The sequence below is a fragment of the Patiria miniata genome, unplaced genomic scaffold, assembly GCF_015706575.1.
Source record: "Patiria miniata isolate m_02_andy unplaced genomic scaffold, ASM1570657v1 HiC_scaffold_1, whole genome shotgun sequence".
In the NCBI taxonomy this organism is placed as follows: domain Eukaryota; kingdom Metazoa; phylum Echinodermata; class Asteroidea; order Valvatida; family Asterinidae; genus Patiria; species Patiria miniata.
This window is the reverse complement of record NW_024037047.1, coordinates 30569912-30592456: the sequence shown is the minus strand read 5'-3', so window position 1 is coordinate 30592456 and position 22545 is coordinate 30569912. Positions and strand designations below refer to the sequence as shown.

General features: G+C 40.1%; 1 protein-coding gene across 1 annotated transcript in view; it reads left to right on the top strand.

Moving 5' to 3' along the window:
* The window catches only part of LOC119728628 (transmembrane protein 132E-like), a 65196-nt gene that overhangs the window by 17023 nt on the left and 25628 nt on the right, over positions 1–22545 (top strand). The window contains exon 2 of the mRNA XM_038200943.1: positions 9416–10205. Coding sequence (XP_038056871.1) covers positions 9416–10205 — 790 coding nt within the window. The remainder of the gene's footprint in view (positions 1–9415; positions 10206–22545) is intronic.

The following is a 22545-nucleotide window of genomic DNA, read 5'->3' as shown; positions in this document are numbered from 1 at the left end:
AATTTTTGTACTGGAAAACGCATACAACGTTCCTTTCATGGCCAATATACCTACCGGTATACATGTTTATTGTCTGTAACTGTGCAAATCTACAATGTATTTAGTACCATGGAGGAATAAAAACACATGATAGTACATGTACATGTACATACCATACACTGTACATGTACCAAACATGTACAGTGGCTTAGCAGAAAAATGCTGATCACAATTTTAGTAGCACCAGGTAACACTTAAAGACCATGGGCTCCGTACGCCGACGAAAGAGGGCGTCCTTTTACCTAGCAACGATGTCCCATCGGCGGGACATTTCGCTGGTTGACGCGCACTGTTCCTTGTGTGTGACGCACGTACACCAGGGGATTTGTACTATGTACATGTACACGCAGTGGCCGCGCTTCGCGGCAAATGAGTCAGTCAGTCGGTCACCCCCAACTGTACTCTCTTTGACGGTGAGGGGGTACTTGTGAACGGAGCGGATAGGCGGTGTAGGCCTAAAGATGACACATTGATTAAAAAAAAAAATCTTAAGTCCAAATTTTCCACTGCTTTCTCTGGAGCATATTGCTGAAACTTACAAAAAAGGAAGAAAAAAATCTCAGCGCTGAGAGTTTGGTTTTCTTTTGAGGTTTTACATTGGGGAGACCGCGAATTCCAGCGAACGCAGAGCACAGAGCAACGTCGCTTGGCATTTTGCAATGTTTCTATTTTGAGTCACAAGCACAACTTGCTGCCGAGTTTTATTTCATTATTATACACCAAACATTAAACAAAAACTTAAAGCACAAACGGGAGATTCATTTTGACGATAACCTGACTCATTTTCAATATTTTTGATATCATTCCTTGATATCGAAAATATGTACATGTACAGTTTATAGATTTACATGTACCGATACAATGCATAATCTACCATTACGTCTAATTCCTATCATACACTGCTGGGTACATAAAATTTGATTTGCTTTTTCTACTTACCCACATGTAAAACCTACAAACTGACAAATAGCACCTACAATGTAAGTACCGGTATAGTAGGCCTAGTACATGTACATCTCAAACTGCATGGATGGTAAATAAATTAGGTAGTCGTGGCTATTCAGCTTTGTGCATTCCTGAACCATGTAGTCTGCAACTTTATACTTTTTGCAGATGACAGTCTACACAAGGTCAAAGGTTAAAGAGTTGCCATGTTGCTTTGATCATTTTGTTGCTTATAAATATAATCTAAACTCCAGCAATTTGTTTTGTCGTGTATCTATATTCTTCCCGGACAATTTTTTTACAAGCCTATTTTTTTTCTTTGTGCATTGCATTTATTAGTTTTATTGAGATACTATAAAATTGGAAATCAACCAATGAACATGGGTACCAGCTGAACTGTGACAAATTAGGGGTCATTGACTGGTCCCCACATCTTCAGTACACATATTGGTTTGCCATAGTGGTTGGGTACCATCGAAGGTCACACTGAAAATATGTACAATTATGTCATAAAAGCTGATAAAACCAAGGTACATGCAATGCAAGCTTAGGCCAAAAAAAAAAGTTTCTGGTATGGAGCTTGCCCAAAAAGTGGTGATTTTTTTGCTTCAAATGTCTGCTGATGACTGCAAATGGTGCCTGACTAAACTTAGTGCAAATATATGGAGTCCAGAGAGGCCACATAAAGCTTATTCTCGACCATAACCCAATCTAAAAACACGTTAAAATTGTGCAGCAGCAGGATTCCAGTCAAACCAGTGAGTTTGGCGGTTTTGAAACATCATCTTTCATTGAAAAAAAAACTGTTTCATTTTGCCGACGCGCATGGCTACGGCGACGCGCGCGCATACCAGAAACCGGAGACTTTTTTTTTTGGCCTTATGTACCGTACATCAATACAAATCAAGGCAAATTCTCGGTGCATTTCAGTTTTTATCAAGAATTTTGTTGTGGAAACTGTCAGAATTTTGTTTCAAAAATCTTGCCGCAAAGTTGCTACTGACGTTCCAATATAATTCCAATTAACTGGTTACTTGTACCATGTCCTTGCACAGTTCACGCTTTCGTGATTCGATCAAATCCGTCATACGCAACAAAGGGCTAATTTGCACGGCCAAACCGGATCCTTTTTTTTTTTTTTTTTTTTTCCTTCCTATTTTTCATTTAACTCAAGCACCAACAAGCAGCCCGCAGCTTTCACGAATAAAAAGTGCAGTGCCCACAAACACAACACACACAACCACTTGACACAAACGACATGCAAGTCACGGAGCCTTTTTTTTTTTTTTTTCCAGGGTGCGACACAAAGTAGCAGTTTTACACAAAAGAACTTGAAGTGTAAGGTAGCGCTTCACACTGGTTTGCATTGAGTCATGACATCACATTTTTCTGTCGCTTTATTTTTTTTTGTCTGTTTGTGCACACACACACACACACAGTGGGCAGCCATAAACCAGATAAACTCATGTTCGAACAAGACGCCCTGAATGAAAAAACGCCAAGTGCATATTTGAGGTCAGATTTTAGCGTCAGATAAAAAAAAAATTTGAGGGATACAACAGCGGCTGCTAGATGCAGAAGGCTACAGACGAGGGTGTGTTGTTGATACCCAAAAGGGCTAGCAATAATCATTAATCGGTTATCTGTATTCCAAAGGTCGTGTCATTAGTCAGAGGTTTCTGCCTTTTCTTTTTTTTCTTTTTTGACTTAGCTGTTGTGCTTATGCACACATGCATTGTGCTTCCATGTTCTGTACTGCATTTGTACAATGGGCCGGTTTGAACAGTGCACAAAAAGAAGGCCACAAATAGACTTCTTTAACCCTAACTCCTTAGGCCTTTTTGCTAGGATGTAGCCTCAATCCTGCAAAATCCTCCAATTGGCCTCATGGAAAAATAGCATAGCCTCAATCCTGCAAATTCCTCCATTATTTCTTGAATGGTCCGTGGAGGGGTGACCACTGCCTGAATCCTGCAAAATCCTGCAGCAGTGACTGTCAATATGTTGAGGCTTGGCCAGTGACAATCCTGGAGCAGTACAGAGGATTTCAAGCATAATCCAGCCTATATTTATGCATGCATGGCTGAGCAAAAACAACACAAGGTCCAGCCCAAGACCTTGACAAAGTGCATCCTACGAAATAAGTAACGCTGTTTTGCCATGTAACCTCAATCCTCCAAATTCCTCCACTTTGGCAAAATGATTTTGAAGGATTCAGGGCGGTTAGGGTTAAAACAAGAAATAAATACCGGTAGTAAGAAGACAAGGTGAAATTGACCTTCCTTATAAATATTCCCAGAAATTATGATTAAACATTCAGTAGGCCCTATATTTTTATATTAATTATAAAATCAAGACTGCAGAGATTTTACTCAACCAATGAGCTTAGTATTTGGTTCCAAAATTCAACCCCTGTACATTTTGAATACTATAGGCCCTAGTCAATTACTTTGATTACATTTTTGTAATGGATTAGTGACTATCGTCAAAGTTGTGCAAACAGAAATGAGTGGGCTCTTTTCTGGCCAGTCTCTTCAGATTTTTCAATCAGAAAAATTGGATATGAAATCCCCTTTAAAATCAACACACCCTCTCAAGAATTTTCACACCAAATAGACTCCATTTCAGCCAAGTCAACATACATTCTTGTCTGCCAAGGGCTAAGTGACGACAAACAAAAATACTGGCACGCATTCCAATTTTTATGCCATCCAGCACAACCCAAATTTTTTTTTCAAAGATGGTTTCTTTCGATAACAAAGCCGAAAAGAAAAGGAGAAAAAAAAAATGCCGATTGCTGATCTCCGAACAAAATAATAAAATTTACGATCCGCATCTTTTGGCCGTGGGTCCGGGGCCATCAATCACGTCAAACCTTGGCCATGTGTTTGATATCACAACTGGACCTAATTGGCCCAGCCCCACTCCCCGAGTATTAAAAAAAAAAAAAAATGGCAAAGTTTACCTGGCTGTTTTCTGGGCAAATAACGGGCGATAAATTTCCCCGATTTCATGCCGCAGACTCGCCATCCATTCCTAGTCAGATTTGAGGATGTCAGCCCCGTTACAAAGTGCCTTCCCTCAAGAACCGGGGAGGGGAAAAAATAATAACACTACCGGAATCGCCAAGCAAAGGTAGCGAGCCATGCACTTTTTAAAAAAGTACAATCAACCCGTCTTTTTTTATTATTTTATTTTAGCTTCTGTTTTTCCCCCCAAAGCGTTGATTACGTATTTGCACAAGTGTTTGCAGACCTGATGGCCTTCGTGTGTTTATTTTACGTTTGATATTTAAAAGAATGACAAATTGCTGTAACAACTCATTTCTCGCATTTTGTAGTGTCTGTGACGCAACAAGGGTTTTTTTTTTTTTTAAGTAGAGGAGTACCAGGAGTTGTTTTTTTTAACTGAAGGCTAACAGTATTTCATTTTTCAGAAAGCAATTGGGGCAAAGAGAGAGTCAGTACATTGTGAATGTTATTATTATTTTTGTAAGCTTTTTGGGGGTTTGTGAAACATCTGAAGAGATTTTTTACATGTTTGAGGTTGTCAAAGATGATAAGGACAGCATTACAGGGAATATATACAACATTTGCAAAACGTAAAAAAACAAAACTACCAAATTATTATGAAAAACTTGCTGGACTGGGGAGTGTTAGTGAATGACAGTCTTTTAAAACATCCTGTAAATCATGGCACCTGGTGTGCTGTCATTTTCAAGAAAAGTGGTGTGATTTTTGTATCAATTTTCAGTGCTGGTTGGCCGGCCAGCGTTACAATATTCAGTTAGTCCGCAAATCGATTACACACTTATGAACGGGTACAAGCCAGCTACACTGGTCCCCTGACCTTTGCTTTGCTTTAAAATACTAACCCCCCAAATCCATCCATTTCTGAAAATTACAGCAAAAGCAAATTACTCCCTTTAACTGTGATACAAGTGGTTGGAATATTAAAGCCAGAGTCCATCATTTGCAACTATCCAAAAAGTAACTGGCGTAATTATTGTTGAAAAACATACTTGGTTGACAGATAGTAAGGGGACTAAACTCCCTGTGAAATTATTCTTTCTGGCAAGCTGTCATTTTGAAAAAAATCAACAAAAGAAGGCCTTTTCAACGGTGCTTCTTAAGAAGCACCATAGGAAATTCAAATTAGTACTTTGTTTTGTTATTCAGCTTAGCGCGCGCAAGCATTGGCACGATGCACACACACGCACGGTTGCTATAATTCGTCGGATCAGTGCGCGACATCGCGTAGCTGCAATCAGCTCAGAGAACGTGTCTCGGACGCTGAATTCAGGCCCAATTCAAAACATGATTCAGCAACTTTTGATTTGAAATTGAGATCCTAGAATGCTCTTTTTCTCGAAATATACAGCTGAAGCTGAGCTGAAACCTCATCAGGTTAGTTGTTCAGCACCCTTCTTTAGATCTTGAGCACTTTTGTTGCTTCAAATGAACAAAATGCACAAATTACAAATGATGGACTATACATGTAGCTTTAATTGCTAAGACATTGATGGTCAAGTACAGTATGCAAGACTGGTTTACCATCATAAGTCGTTTTCACAGATCAACACCAAATGAAAACCCTTTTGGTTACTGTGGTGATACTTTTGAAGAGAAGCGATAAGGTACCTGCTGGAGTAACTGACACATAGCGATGACTGACCCTGTCACGCTCCAGTGCACAACAAAGATTTACACTTGACCCCTGACCTTCATACATCACTCAGGTTTTAGTCAGATCATTGGGTGCCTCTTGTGAGCATGGTTGGGGTTAGTGTGAAGGGAAAACTCGCAGACCTGTGCAAAAAACGAACAGAAGTTGATCAATTTTTATTTTAAGTTTCATGGGAAGGATTGGCATTGGGGTACTATGCATCAACAAAATATACAGGGTGGTCATATGAAACAACAACGCAACCTCATACTTCCAATATTCAGAGACCTAAATCATTGATATACCGGTATGTGCGGCTAGGAAATTTTGTTAGAAGGAATATGATACCAAGAACTCCCGATTTGGTTCAGTAGTTTTGATTCCAGTGCCATTTTTGTGAACAAAAGTCAGGGGTTAAGATTCATTTATTTTTGTAATCCTTTTGTTCACTGTGTATAATCCTAATTGGAGCCCCTGACTTTGGTTCACACAAAATGGCACTGAAATCAAAACAAATCGGGAGTTCTTGGTATCATTTTCCTTCCAACAAAATTTCCTATCCATATCATTATCAATACTATTGAAGGCCTCTGAATTGTCGAAGTATCGGTACATGTATCAGGTTGTGGGGTGTTTTTTTTTTACAACTCTGTATACATTGGTTCAACCCAGAGTTACATAAATGTAAAGGCAAAGTTTCTCAAAATGTCCACATCATTATTGGGGGGGGGGGGGGGGGGTGAAGAGAAGACAGAAATGTTAGTGTTGCCTGGTGACTGATCAGCTTGCAGAAATAACCAAATCAGTTGAAAGTTTGTGGTAACTTTTACAGACATCAGCTTTAATACCTTGTTGTGTTGTCAAGGCTGAACAGATTATGATAATGTTTATACCCCTTTCCCTTACAATTTCACATGTAGTACAGGGTCTACATCAATTATTGATGTAATGTGAACAGTCAGTTCCAGTACCTAGAAAAGATACATCGCATGTCACTCTTTTTGAAAAAAATGTTTGTTCTTTATCCCTCAAGGTGTGTGGAAAACATTATACTTGAGAATACAAGATTGTTAGGATTATTTGGTTCTACAAGATAACCTTTGCAATGATTGCACATGTTTGTTTGACCAAATTGAATCCAAGAACAAAGTAAATGTTGCAAACATCATGCAGAGGAATGTTGTAGGAATGAGTCAAACTCCTAAACCTGGTAATAGTATTAGCAAACAGAGCACTAGGCTCATGTGTGTACATGTCTTGCTGAGTGCATGTTTACACAGTGTTGTCAACCAGGCCTGTATCATTTTACCCCACCCCAATATTTATTGCAGGAAAAATGTAACAAAGGGGCCCCGTTTTTCAACATCCATGGGGAGTAAGTGGGCCACAGCATACCCACAAAAGTATCAATGTATCTGTTTTCTGTAGATATCTATTTACACAAAGACAACTTGGGGCATACACTATATTTTTGATATACTGCAATGTTTTTTTTTCTCTAAAAAACTTGTCCCGATTTTTAATATGTAAGTGTGTAAATCTGTTGTTGCCACGCTTTTTCAAGATATTGAATTTTTCGGTTGATGTAAGGAGGAATTTGTAAACACCATGTTACGACCGGCGTATACACTAGGCGAGTGTGAGAGATGTGTCGCAGATAACATGGATTCTTTACGGCATACCTAGGTACCAGTAATGTGGGGAGATGTATGGCAGTTTGGCAGGTGTTGAATGTGTTGTCAAAAAAATTTATGAGTGATTTGATTATTGCCGAGAGCTGGGCGCTGCATGGTGGGCTTGGGGAGTTGATCTTGCAACTGTGGTAATGGAAATTCGTTAGAGAAGTTAGATTAGAAAATGCATTTCAGCTAAGTACGGTATACATGTATTTGGGTGTTTGTTCTCTGTGCCATGTTATTGGGCCAAAAAAAGTCTTGGTTTCTGGTATGGAGCTTTCCCCGGAAGTGGTGCGGCGACACAGCTTTCTTTCTTTTTACTTTGTTTTTCTTCAAATGTCAGTTGACGACTGCAAATGGTGCCCGACTAAATTTAGTACAAAATGTATAGGAGCCCAGATAAAGCTTACTCGATCGTAACCCCATCTAAAAACATGTTAAAATTGTGCAGCAGCAGGATTCCAGTCAAACCAGTGAGTTTGGTGGTTTTGAGACATCATCTTACATTGAAAAAAAACTTTTTAATTTTGCCGACGCGCATGGCTACGGCGACGCGCGCGCATACCGGAAACCGGAGCCCTTTTTTTGGTGGCCTAACCCCCTTTTTCTGCTATCTAGTTACGTCAGATATCCCACAGATAAACACCTATAGAAACAACTTATCTAAAGAAATTTTATGACCATACATTACAGAAGATCAAAGTCTTCCAAAATAAGTTTCCTAGAGTCGTCTACTAATTTCTTTGTTCAATTTTAAAATTATTACTTGACAAATTCCTTGAAAAACTACAAATTAGGATTGTAATTGTTCCACTTTTGGCAAGAATCACTCAAGAAAATAAAAACAGCCGAACAGTTTTGAGGATTTGCTTTTTTGCTTTTTTGCTTTTTATTGATGTATACTCAAACTCTCGGAGTACAGTGATACTTTAAGTAAGCAGGCTTAGTTAAGAGATGACCTAAAAAGTTCTAACTTCTGTTGCTGAAATCAGGAATAACCCAAACTGACAGCTACATCTTGTAAACAGTCCCTAGAATGCCAGACCTAAACTTTTGAAGGGAAAAAAAAAACCCTAATAATTGAAACGGGGAGTGGAGGCCAATGTAAGAAACAGTCTGAGACAAGTGACAATAACAGAGCCTGCATGGTTGCTGTCCATCCAGTAGGAAATACGGCCACGACCGGTCACAGGTCAAAAGTCGTCAAGTTCAATAGACTCACTGGGGACTGGTAGGCCCATTGTGCCCCTGGTCCCATTGGGGCTTTTCTTGATTTCTTTCAGTAGGCGAGGAACTAGAAGAATCGGCGCTGGGGCTGAATATTGCAAATTGCAGTCTCCCCGAAAAATGATCTATTGGTGTTCGGAGACCCTCGTTTGGTTTCGAGTGACAAGGGTCGTGTCCATTTCGTAGGAGAAAAAAAAGAGTGAGGTACCGGTATAGAGAGAGAAATGGATGATGCTCAAATGCATTTGTGTTGTGTCAGTGGATGTGATGAGTTGTAGAAAAAGATCAGGTAGAATTGTAAAAGGGGTGTTACTTGTAATAGTGTTGGATTGAATGACCATAGATGACAGATTTTTTTTGAGAAGATTCATGTAGCTGACAGATTTCTTTTAAAACATGATGCTGAACAGTTTGCGAACAGATTTGGAATGTTACGGTTTGGTGAGATACATGCATGGACATGTAGGCCTTTGTGTACATGCACTCTTTAAATAATAAAAAGAAAATATTTAAAGATGCATTTGTTAGATACATTGAGAATGTTAAGTTATTGTCAAATGTCAAACACGAAAGCAAAGTGTTATTAGTGTGAGTTTGGAAGAAAAAGCCCTACATGTGAATGATGAACTGGGCTTGAGCCAACATTTTATAAAAGTGGAGCAGAAACTAAAACAAATCACAAACGTTTGTACTGAGACATTAAAACTGAAAGTCATTCTTGCTTGCTAAATTGGCTTATTTGTAAATAAAATTCCCCTTATATCAGTCTTAATCATGCATGCATGTTTTAATGATAACCGAGACAGATGCTTGCTCTTTCAGTTCTCCTGACGTTAACTGTTTTTCAATCTTTTCTGATACAGGTACAGAAGCCAAGTTCCGTCGCAGCGACATCCAGAGCGAACCCTGGGCCGAGTTTCCGGTGCGTTTCACCCCGCTCGACAGCCAATCGGTGCTCCTGTCCAAAATGGCGTGGAACTCCAGCAGCGCCTTCCAGTCCGGACCCAAGCCCAGCCGGGGGACGCTCTACGCCGACCAGATGGTGGGCATCATTGGTTCCCACTCCGGTGCGGTGGGCGCCGGCTACGGCCCGTTCGTTGTGGAGAGCAGCCTGGAGCGGCACGCCAACGATTCCCAGTCGCTGGGCTACGATGTCATGGCCGAGCTGGCCACCCGGGAATTCATCTCGCCCCACAGCTCACGGATCCAGGTCCTGTTCCTGTTGAAACCAAAGCATCTGGGGCAAGGTGGACCTGGGACACTGCCTTGTCTGCGCGCAACAGCCCGGTACTCTGCATCAGAGGCAACGGCTAGTTGTACACCATCAAGCCGGTCCCTGTCCTGTTTAGCGCAGATTGTCGTACCACCAGCATGGTGGCAGGATAAGGAATCCACCAGCATTCAGACGCTCACCGTATCCTACTCCGTGCACTCCCCATCAAGCTGCTCGCCGGGCGCCAGTGATCCACCACTGTTCCCCGAGCGTAGTCTGGGCAACGTGCAGTTCCAGCAGCATCAGGAAGTACTGACTACCGTCAAGGAAGACAAGAACATCTGGCTGTACGTGCCGAAGACCGACATAGCCATTGGAGAGAGATTTCAGATTTCCGTGGCCATTCATCGGAACTTTACGGCTCTCGGCTGTGTCATCAGGTGAGGAAATGCATAGTCTATCTTGTCCTCAATTAGAAATTGACCTTACAACCAAATATGTCGTGAAATTTCAAACAGCTTATAATCCTTCTCTGCCTGTCTAACAAAACGTATAAATCCACCATCACTGGATTTGATAATAATAGTAAGTGGAATTTATACAGTGAATAGTGCTTTCCACCAAGGGTAGGTTTCAAAGCACTTCACAATTATTAACCCTGTCCACTTTTCTGCAGCAGAGATCAGGGCAATCTGGTCGCCACCCTCATGTACATGTACAATGTACCATACCATGGCACGTGGGTTGAACTACATGTAGTCTTGGTTCCAAGATGCCCTTAGCGGTGGAAAGTCCACAAAAGACGCTTGCTAATTTCGTATCTGCTCAGAAATTCCAAGCAGAATCAAGGCCGTAGGAAGCGGTACGGCAGGTACGGCTATAGCCGTACCAATAATAACAGGCCTATTTTTTAAAAATGTATACAATGCCTTGCATGGCCGGCCCCAAGGGCAGATCCAGATCACATTTTTTTTGGGGGGGGGGGGGGGGATTTGGTCCCCCAAAAAGTGGGTCATAAAAGGGCCCCCAATTTTTTTTAATTTGTTTTTCGTTTCTAGATGCTCTGCGGTGCGATCTGAGGCAATTTCTTGTACTTGTGTTTTCTTAAAAAGAAGTGGTTTTCTAAATGAGAAAATAGCAAGGAAGAACCGGTTTTGTGCAAGCAAAATTCAGGGAATAATCCGTTGAATTTAATGTCTTGTTGGAAAATTCCAAAATCATTCAAAGAAAGTAATTACGGCTGTGAATCAGAGTTTATGAAGGGACGGAAAGTGGGATTTGCTATCAACAAGGCCGTTTGTCATTCTTTACCTTATGGGATGTGAATCAATTGGAGAACGAGAGACTCTGGGAGCTGATGTATTTTTCTTAGAAAGAGAAAAAAACTTAACAAATACGCTCGGAAGCTCAATCATTGTACATACAGTGATACACTGGTATCCATACCGGTGAATTAAGTCTTAAATAAACGGAAATCTTCCCTACAAGCTGGTTGCAAAAAAAAAAAATCTAAAAAATACATCAGCCCGCAGAGCCTCTCGTCCTCCAATTTGATTCACATCCCATAAAAGGTAAAGAATGAGGAACGGCTTTGTTGTTGCTGATAGCAAATCCCACTTTCCTTCCCCTTCATTAACTCTGATCACGGCTGCAATTTTTTTGAAATGATTTTGGAATTTTCCAACAAGATATTTAATATCAACGGATTATTCCCTGAATCTTGCTTGCACAAAACCGGTTCTTTCTTGCTATTTTATCAGCTATAGAAAAACCACTTCTTTTTAAGAAAACACAAGTACAAGTCTGAGGAAAACTAAAAGTCATGGTCAAATTCCACTTTAGTGCATGGCGACATCTAGAAAGAGAGTCAAGCTACAGTTTTGATGTGATGCTTGTGATGTAATTTATCAAATTTGATGACCCACCCACTAAAACACAAATACATTTCATTCAAAAAGTCAGGGGAAAGTGGCCAAGAAATGCCTCAGATGCACTACAGAGCATTTAAATCCAAAAAAGTTTTGCGAGGAGCAAATGTCCAAAACTTTTCACTACGATAGGCCAAATTTTGACGATTTAATTTTGACGATTTATGTAAAGTTCATAAAGTGACATTTACTGGTTAAACTTGCAGTTGTGCAGTGCTCCAAAATGTGTCTTGTACAAATTAGTGAAATTACGAAGAATAAAATTCCTATATTCATGCACATGTATTTCTGTACAAATATTGATAGTGTTGGGATGGGGAGTGGCTTTTGGTTACATTTAATTTGGGAGGGATTGGGTCAAATCCTGGATCCGCCTCTGCAGGCCTGCCAACTCTCACGCATTGAGCGTAAGACACACATATTTCAGGTTATTCTCATGCTTTAACGCCGACATGGAGTTTCTTACGCTAAAAAAAATTTAAAAGATGATTGACTCCAAACTTGAAAATGATGTTTAAATGATGATAGCTCAAAAAAGGTTAAAGTGGTCAGAAATTGCCTTAGATCGCACCACAGAGCGTCTAGAATCCAAAAATTATTGGGGCCCTTAGGCGGGCCCCGAACCCCACGCCGTTAGGGCTTCGCGCTGCGCGCTCGTATCAACTGAGCTCTCTGCCCTGAGATGAGCCTGACCAATATTTTTTAGCTTCCTACAGGCCTGAGCAGAATTGTGTGTGCATTTGCATGTTACGTAAGCATGTCTGGTTCCGTACGTACATGTACTGGCACTGCAGCTTGCAAGCAAGACTGTAAGCGTTGTTGGGTAAAATGTTGACCGCATGGACAAAGCAGTTAATTTGACAGCAAAGAAACTGGGTCTTGGAAGGATTAAAATCAGTGCATTCATCTATTTGGATGTGGCCATGATTCAATTGAACCGTACGGACAACCGGTTAGCGACTAGTGCCATCGATTGCACGTGTACGGTACGTCGCTCGACTAACAGTTTTCGGAAGAGCTCTTTTGTTTCCACCAATCTGCATGTGCTGTTATTTTGCATGTTAAGTCACGCCCTGTTGCAGTGCAAAATTCCCAAGATGTGTACGTGTACTTGTACAAAGACTGTGCCCTTGGATTCCTGCAAAATGGTGTGCAGGGCGATTAAAAAAAAACGATACCCAAATGTTGGGACCATGCACTTTCAAAATCTAGGACATGAAAGCCCAATTCATAAGCTTTCTTTTAGTACAAGAATCATTCAAATCACTCATGTACTTTTCAAGTTACGAAATTTTAAACACAACCACCGTTTTAAGGTTCTGTCCACGGATCACAAAAACAGTTCAGTGTTCTTTCAGCAAAAACGAAGACAAATCACATAGGGATATTATGTGTGAATTGTTTTCGTTATGCTGAAAGAACGCACACCTTTTTTTGTGATCCGTGGACAGAACTATAAAACGGTGGTTGTGTTTAAAATTCCGTAACTTGAAAAGTACATGAGTGATTTGAATGATTCTTGTACTAAAAGAAAGCTTATGAATTGGGCTTTCATGTCCTAGATTTTGAAAGTGCTACATGCAGAACTTCAATAAAACAATAGTCCCGACATTTGGGTTTCGGGTTTTTTTTTTTTACTCACCCTGTACGTGTACATGTACATGTACATGTATGTATTGGGAAGATTCGGGTTTCCAGCAGTTATTCACTTTTAATCAAATAAAATTCAACTACGGGAGGCAAATTCATACAAGACGTATACAGTCCTGAGTTGGTGCATGTACTGTACCGCACTTGTATTCTTACTTGAGGTGGGCATGCATTTTTAATACACTGTATTCGTCAAACTCGAGAGGTAAACTCATGAGTGCACACATACGATCTGCTTAGAGAGTAAAGCACCACTTCAGTTATTGTCGCATGCAGTCGTTTGGTTTTTTTCAGACCGCATGCATTTGCAGTGTAATATCTGCCTGGAGTGTTTATTTTCCTTCGGTTTACCAGCTTCAGAGCCTCTTGTTTTGTTTGGTAAATTAACCTGATCGGTTTGCCAAGTGTCCCTTACCTGCAATGGTATCACCTTACTAAATGTACCGTTACAAGAAGAGAGGCCGAGCACAGACCAACCAGGCACTTTGTAAATAAACTCTCTTCTGTGTTTCAAGAATAAGACCTTGTACCGGTAAGCTCGCTGCAGGAGTTGAGTTGATTAAGAAAGTTGTATTTTTGGGGGGTTACTAGAAAGGACGTAGACTTGTCTGAGTCATTTTCAACTTTTTAAAGTAGACTAAAAGTTGAAAAAAAAAATGAAAATTAAAGGTGTACACGGGTGCAAACTGAACATTGAAGAAGTCAAATACAATGTGCAAGGAATCTCTTAAGAGAATTTTTATTGAAAAATATTCAATTTGGGAGAGTTTTGGTGGAAAGTATTTGTAAACAAAGGCATGTTTGCTGCAATTAAACTAACAAAGGTGTCACATGCACGTGTTTGTTTTTAATGTTTTCAACTGTTTTATCCATACATCATGACAATTCAAGTCACCGACAGGCTAATTACATTGACAAAACCCAGATGCAGGTTTTTTTTATTCTTGGTGAAACAGTGCTTCTATAAGACAAGCCTAACCCCCAAGGGCCTTTTTGCTAGGAACCTTCGTCAATCCTCCAAAATCCTCCAAAATTTTTCACATTATGTTCAAATGAAGGTTACCCAGCGCCTCAATCCTTCAAAATTGTCAGACAGCCCTGCCTCTCAAATTGCATTCATCCTCAATCCTTCAAAATCCTCCTCCTTTTCAAACACCATCCTCAATCCTCCAAAATTCTCATGTGCTAACACACCATTCATCCTCGATCCTCCAAAATCCTCTTGTTTCTCAAACACCATCTATCCTCCAAAATTCTCCAAAACCGCCAGGAGGATTTTGGAGGATTGAAAGCACAAAGGCACAAAGAGATAATTTGTAGTTCTTGTACACACAACGGGGTTGGAAATAAAGAACAATTACAGTATTTGTTTTTCAAATTGGGTTGTTACGTGCGTAGACGTACATTGTAACAGAGCCCCTTCCGTACCGATCAACTTGCGCCTTGCTTTGCTCCACATTTCATCCAGCCCGACCACAAGAAGCCACACTGGGCCAGCCAAGCAAAGGTGGCAGGCCCCGGCTGTAGACCCAGCGAGTCTCGTACCCTGCCTCGCCAAGGGGAGCCAACTTGAAGCCGCCAAAGAAAACCAAACGTAGTCAGCGGGGTGGAGTTCAGACCTACCTGGTTGCTCTCTCTCGGTGTGCGTGGCTGGGTAGATTGGCAAGAAACACTGTTGCGATAACATTGATTTCTGTCTCTCTGTCTTCGGCAAGCTTACTCCCTGCTGCTACAGCCGCTGGGTTTGGGAATGTTGTTTTTTTGGTACCACTGGTTACACGTGACTAGAAATTGTTTGTCAATGACTTTGGGATCTAGGATGTGACTGTGGGTAGCTCTTTCTTTCCCCTCCCCTCCTTTTTTCTTTTTTTTAAACTCCTAGCAGAATCTTATTTTCCACTTAGACTAAGATTTTCATTTACAAGTAGTAAAAAATGAACTGTCTATCTTGTTTTATATTAAATTTAATTGGGCATGATGCATGATTTTTTTCCTTATGTGTATGAATGAGCCATTTCTATGATTTCTTTTGTACTGACAGGTATTTGGCCAAGCAAAAAAAATAAACCAGTTTGTCATCTTCCTTTTTTTTCCCAAGCCGCCTCTTTTTTATTTATTTTATGTTCTTCCAGGAAAATTGTAGCTACTGGTATGTTTGCAAGTTTAAAAACTGTTTAGAAAGCATACAACTCATTTAGACACAAAGTACATTGTATCAGCGAAAGATTAAAAAAAATGGAACCATCTCAGAATATCCGTCATCTTGAGAAAAGGGAGACGAAAACAAAAGGCTGCCTCCTCCCTTTTTTTAAAAAAGCCTGGAGGAGAAGTGTTTTATTTATTTTCTCGACCCATACCCTAACTGCCCTGAATCCTTCAAAATCCTCATTGCCAAAGTGGAGGAATTTGGAGTCCTGATTGAGGTTATCGTACATGGCAAAAGTGCGTTACTGATTTCGTAGGATGCACTTTGTCAAGGTCTTGGGCCGGACCTTGTGTTGTTTTTGCTCAGCCATGCATAAATATAGGCCTGGGTTATGCTTGAAATCCTCCGCACTGCTCCAGGACGTCACTGGCCAAGCATCAACATATTGACAGTCACTGCGGCAGGATTTTGCAGGATTCAGGCTGTGGTCACCCCTCCATGGACTATATGCAAGAAAAGTTTGAGGATTTTGCAGGATTGAGGCTACATCCTAGGAAAAAGGGGTTAAACATATAAACACAACATGTATCGTGATGTACATCATGTACATTGTATGTAAAAAAAAAGGGCACGGACCTTACATTACAATTATAATTACATTATAATTGTACCAGTACATCATTTGCAATGGTTAGTGATAAAAAAGCACAAACTGGTATTTCAAAACTGAGCTGACTTGTATTTTTCTTGTTCATTCCTTAAACAGGTCACTGACAGCGAATTGCCGTCCATGATCGTACCTTTGTTCTGTTTATCTGGTCCGCAAACGAATATTTATTTTAGCGTACGTGCATGCACATGACCCAAATATTCATGCAGCAAGTAATACAAAGAAAACACCTCTAAATCAAATCTGGAGAAAAAAGACGAAATGACAAAAAAAATTGTGTCAGGAATAGAAAGGTCTTTGTAATGGGCAGCTCATTGTATATTTGCAGATCAAATCATTGGCCCCCACAGGACTGGAAAAGTAGAAGCTGGGAGCGTAAATATTTTGAATGTAAAGATTCCGTTACAAAGAACATTGCACTATTCAAAGCTTCATTCAGCGCAAAATATGGCACGCATGTGTTGACATGAAATAGATGTTAGTGTTACTTAAAGGTAGAACAACATTTGCAAACATCCAAAAGCAAACTACCGAATTATTATGAAATACATATGTATGTACCTTACTTGACTGTAAGTGAATAATAGTCTCAAGCATCCTGTGAAATCATGGCACCTGGTGTGATGTCATTTTCAAGAAAAGTGGAATTTTGGCATCAATTTTCAATGATGGTCGGCCGACCATTGTTGGAAAAACTTATTTGTTTTTCCTTCAAATACCGCCTCCAATTTACTAAATTTAGTTACATGTAAAGTCCACATTTTGTTTGCAATCGGTCACACATCCGTGAACGGGTGCACTAGCCAGCTAGTCTGGTTCCCTGACCTGACAATTCCCCGACGTCTATAAATTGCTCCTTTTCGTCCGAAATAGGGTCAGGGAACCAGACGACATGAACAACATTTTTTTCTCATGGTTTTTCCAGCATCTTTGAACACAAATCTTAAAACAGATCAGTGTATACATGTGTAACAATGTTTCCTTTAAATTACTGGTACTACCGTAGACCCCAAATCCATCCATTTCTGAAATTACAGCAAAAGCAAATGTATAAATTTCCTTTACAGGTGTGCATACTTTGAGATATTTTTTTCAGCAAGAGTTTTGTTTAACTCTCTTATATGATGAAGTACTAGTACTTCATATGATTAAATTAAATAAGTCCCTGTACCGCCCCAGACTGCCTGTCTGTTGCCACCAGAACCCGCCCGAGCACTCAGTGAGTGAAATTTTATACAATCTAGTACAGGTGTTGGTGGATTAAAACAATTCATAATATTACAAAATCTATATGAAATTTATACTTTAGTGGGTGGAACCAGAAATTCTCAGGAAATAACTAAACATCTTGCATTGAAATTAAAATGATAGGCCTATTATGAAGGATCTTGTTTAAAAACAATAATAATTAACCTTTTGTAAGAGGCAAAGTTTCTTGTACATGCCGGAAAAACCTTCCAATAAATATAGACAAAATATCCAAAGTCTAGTCAATATTTTGGTAAGGAATTTCGATGTTTTTAAGCCTTGGCAGGAGTTTCTACATGTCACTTTGTGGTTGGTCAGACGGTCTGAAAGTTGGTCGGTAGGTCTGTCCCCGGAAAATTGACCTAAAACGAGCCCCCTAAGTTTCCCCTAAAATATAAGTACCAATTGACCAAAAAATTGACCAAAATTCAATGCCGTCGTCTGTACGCATTCTTGGCGAAAGTTTTTGGAACACGCCCCTTTGTCTTATCAAGCTTATCGCGCTTGTTAGGCTACAAACCTCCAGATGCTGCCATCCACAACCCCACCAAAAGAATGAGTAATTTTATTCATGGAACCAAATTATACAGGGTGAGTAAAAAAAACGAAACCCAAATGTGGCGACCATTGTTCTAGTGAAGTTCTGCATATAGTGCTTTCAAAATCTAGGATATGAAAGCCCAATTCATACATGTAAGCTTTCTTTTAATACAAAAATCATTAGAATCACTCATGCACTCTTGAAGTTACAGAATTTTAAACACAACCACTGTTTTAAGGTTCTGTCCACGGATCACAAAAAGTTCAGTGTTCTTTCAGCAAAACGAAAACAAATCACATGTGTGTAAATTGTTTTCATTTTGCTGAAATAATGCACACCTTTTTTGTGATCCGTGGACAGAACTTTAAAATGGTGGTTGTGTTTAAAATTCCGTAACTTGAAAAGTACATGAGTGATTTGAATGATTCTTGTTCTAAAAGAAAGCTTAGGAATTGGGCTTTCATATCCTAGATTTTGAAATGGGTAGATGCAGAACTTCAATAAAGCAATTGTCCCGACATTCACCCTGTGTTGAGAAGGTATTGCAGGATAGTTCAGGTTGCCTTCTTCAAAACCTCTGAAAACCTGTTCTTCTCCCCTTGGGCCTCAGGCTAGAAATGTAGAATATTCCACAATTTGTTTCTTGAAATAATATTAACCTACATCCGACCTCATGCAGAACCACATACAAATGTACGCAGAGTTCACAGAACTCTCCCAATATATTTTGTTCTCCTCCTGTTCCTTCCGTCCTTAAGTGAATAAGTGCTATTTGTTTCTGTCCTCCCTCGCAGGTCATGATATCAATAAAGTAAAACAAAAATGCCTTTGTTCGCCCAGTCCCTTCTTCCAATTAGGCGGCCTAATCAGTCTGTCAGGTGTAATTGGATCGTAAATAATTCACGGTCAGAAAGAAAAAAAAATTCGCTGGCCGAACTCGGAATCGGATTGGATTTTTTTTTTTTATTGGCTGAACTTGATAGATTCCAGTCCTCCGGCTTTTCTGTCCCTTTCCCTGACTCCCAGAATAACTTCCTTTTTTCTTGAGAGCGTTATTAACATGGTGTGTGGCTTTCACTTCTCATTGGAATCGCTCAACTCAGATTTAATTTCTGCCCTTTTTTTCTCCCCCCCCCCCCCCATCTCTCTATCTCGATAATGTAAAACCTTGTTAGCTTCAATCAGCCAGTAACTACATCAATTCCATTCTACTCTGTACACAGCAGGACTAATCCAATTTGTGGTAAAGCTTTTATTTTGTTTTTTCTTCTGGTATCGGTTCCACCTTCATCCGTTCTGGTTTGCCTTAATCCAAGCCCATCCAAAGGAGACGTTTTCTTGTGTTCTCGTTCACCTTGCAATTTCCGTCCCTGGAAAGCTACGTACAAACACACTCAGTTATTTTCCAATTAGGCTCGGGTGATTGGTTCAAATTGATACACTCGCAATGGGAAAGGATAGTGCCTGCCTTTCAAAAAGGAAAAAAAAAATTGAAAAAAAATTGGGGCATTACTGAAGAAAAAAAATTCTTGGCCTCCCAGGAGAAGGGAGAGTTAGTGGGCAGTCCCTTCGTCATCGTTTTTGATAATTACACGGTGCGAAGGAATCAGCAGGTGCAGAGAACCGGCTAAGGGAGGGGACCGGGCAACCCACTGCTTTCTGAGACGCGAACGCATCACCGCACCAGCAAGGGGCAAATTTGGATCTATCAACACTTAATTTGCCACATTTTTTTTTCTCCCATTCTCTGTAACACATCAGTTTTGTTTTTTTCAGAAACTGTTACACTTTCCAATTTTTTTTTGGTTTGTTTTATCAAATCCATTGCCGGCACACCACTGCTCAAGAATGTCGTGCACTTTTGCGCAAATATTTGTTATTGAGACTTGCTCCTTGGGCGATAATCATGCGCGCATTTGTTTTGATTAAATTTTGGGGACATTTACTGTAAATGTTGGGTGGGCGGAAACGGCAACATTGCCCCCGCGATTAGCAATCCACTCAAAGTGCGACTGTCATGAAGTGTGTACCTAACTCCCTGATTTACGAACTCTAATTTGCTTAGCCACCACCCTGTCACAATTTACATCCCTGGATTAAAAAAAAAAAATTGCCTCTTGTATCCTGTCTCTTTTTGTTGATCATTGATGCTTGGAATGAAAGAACCAGACTATTGTGCTCTGGTTACTTGTAAGAGTGTTGAATAGGCTTTGCGTAGCAATTAATTCAGAGCTTTTCATTTCAAGTGAATCGCTAAGCAGGCTTGTGGTCACTGGTTGGTAGGATTATACAAAAACACGGACCCCTTAGTGGGTATCAGATTAATAGATTAAAAAAAAACAGTCTTTTGAACTGCCTTGTTAACTCCTGTGGTGTACTTAGAGTTGAGGTCTTTCTTTTCATTTCCAAGTTTGGGGCTTCTTCGGAGGTGGATCACACATCCTGGAGAGAATCTTGGCCATGCAATAAAAAAATTGTGTTTCTCCTCCTTGGCAAAATAAGAGAGGCAAGGAGCACTAGCCAGCATTCTATTTTCAGCTTTAGTTTTGATAGGTTTTTTGGTGTGAATACTGATGTTTGAAAGTTCAAAAGAAATTGATGTTTGCATAAATTACGTTGGAGGGATTAAAAAAAACAGGTTTTCATGTGTGATGTTCTTGTCCTCATATAAAAGCAAAGAAATACAGCAAATTACCGGTACTTACAGTACATTATGAGTGCAGTGATGATATTGCTGTGTTACTCTCCATACAGAAAGTTGTGTTTTCTTTACTTTCTTATACATGTCTGCTTTCCAAAATTATTCTGTCATTTTAAGATGACTTCTTTTTAAAATTTAACTGTTAAGTTATTTGTACAGGTCTATAAAGTTCTTTGATTTTTATAAACTATTGAAACTACAAATTCAAAATATAAGAGAAAATTGGAGAAAAAAAAATAGAAAATAAAAAATTATAACTAAGGAAATACAGGTGAAAAAAGGTAATAGGCCCCTATCTGCCAGTACCCCCTCACCGGCAAAGAAGGTACAGTTGGGGGTGACCGAATGACGCCATCTTGCCTGACTGCAATTTTTGCCGCTAAGCATTGCCACTGCATTTCCATAGTACAAAATCCCATGGTGTACGTGCGTCACACACAAGGAACGGTGCGCGTGTCAACCTGCGAAATGTAGTATCCCGTCCATGGGACGTCGTTGCTAGGTAAAAGGGCGCCCTCTTTTGTTGGCGCACGGAGCCCATATTGTACAGAAGCAGGAAACTGAAAATTTGATTCAGTGTAAATGGAAAGACATTGGGAAAAAAATATAAAAGTCAAATGTAGAAAGAAGTTGGGAAAGTAAATGATTTGTTTTGAGTCTTGAAAATCAAAAGTTAGGCCATCAGCCTGGGGTTTGGTCAGTATCAAATCAGGGCATAAATGATTACAGTGCGCGTACGCAAGGTATACCGCCCCTAGAGTGGTAACAAGCATTTTGATGGACATTTTGAAAAAAAGGGTGATAGCACCCAAAAAAGCTGCCACTGCTGCAATGCTATCACATATTTCCCAACTCTGGAGGTGTATACCTTGCCAAAAATCGCTTTGACGATTATTCCCCTCATTTGATACCGGTGGCCAACATTTTGGACCGAGGCTGATGGCCTAAGTGTAGGCAGCTCAGCAAGACACATTATGTACCATACCAGTACCGAAGAATGGCACATTGTATGTGTATCATCTAATTATCTTTTCACAGGGTGACACAAGCTGTAGGCGAGTCATATCAGGCCAAAGTTCTTAATCCACAAACAAAAACAAACCCATTCCAAAACTTCCCCACAACTCAATGGTCAGTTGGTCAGTGGCCGTCTTTGATGTGGTCACTCCTCTGCACCTGCATGCTGACACTGTGGTTCATGACATGGTCAGTCCATTGTCTGTCCTATGGTCTGACCCTTGCTTGACTAGGAATTGAAGGCACTGTCTTAAGAGTTTGGCAAAAGAGTTTGGACCCATGCATTCGGCACAAACATCAAAGGAAACACCCCTCAAAAGTAGAGATAACACCCCTTGTGTGGTTCAAGCCTGTTGCTGTTGACTCATCCCCGAGGATTATGGGATTATGACCGTGGTCAGCATTGTGCAGACAGGATGTATTATTTGGACACTTTAAAGTCAGTGTTAATGACACACCATCGTCAATAAGAGATGAACTATGACCTTTAACCTTTGTACAAAAGCTACCTCACCATTTTTTAGGGTATTTGTGTGGGTTACTTAATTGAATTTAATTTGCCCAGCAGGTATACCTGGTACAGAATTTTTGCTTGATGACTAATATCAATTGATACCCGGAAATTACCCACTGGCAAAAGAATGGCAAATGGTAATGAAAAAGACTTGGGATTTTTTTAGTAGCCGTAATAACCACTCCTTTTGAGACCATGAACATAAACTCCAATCTACTTAAGTCTGGAATTTGTGGTGATTGGACTCTGACAAGATGCAATTCCAGCTTTGAATTGCTGCATTAAGTGTGGTTAAACGACAAACTTTAGGGGGAAAAACACATAAACAGGTCATTTTCAGCAGTTAAAACTTTTTTATCAGATGG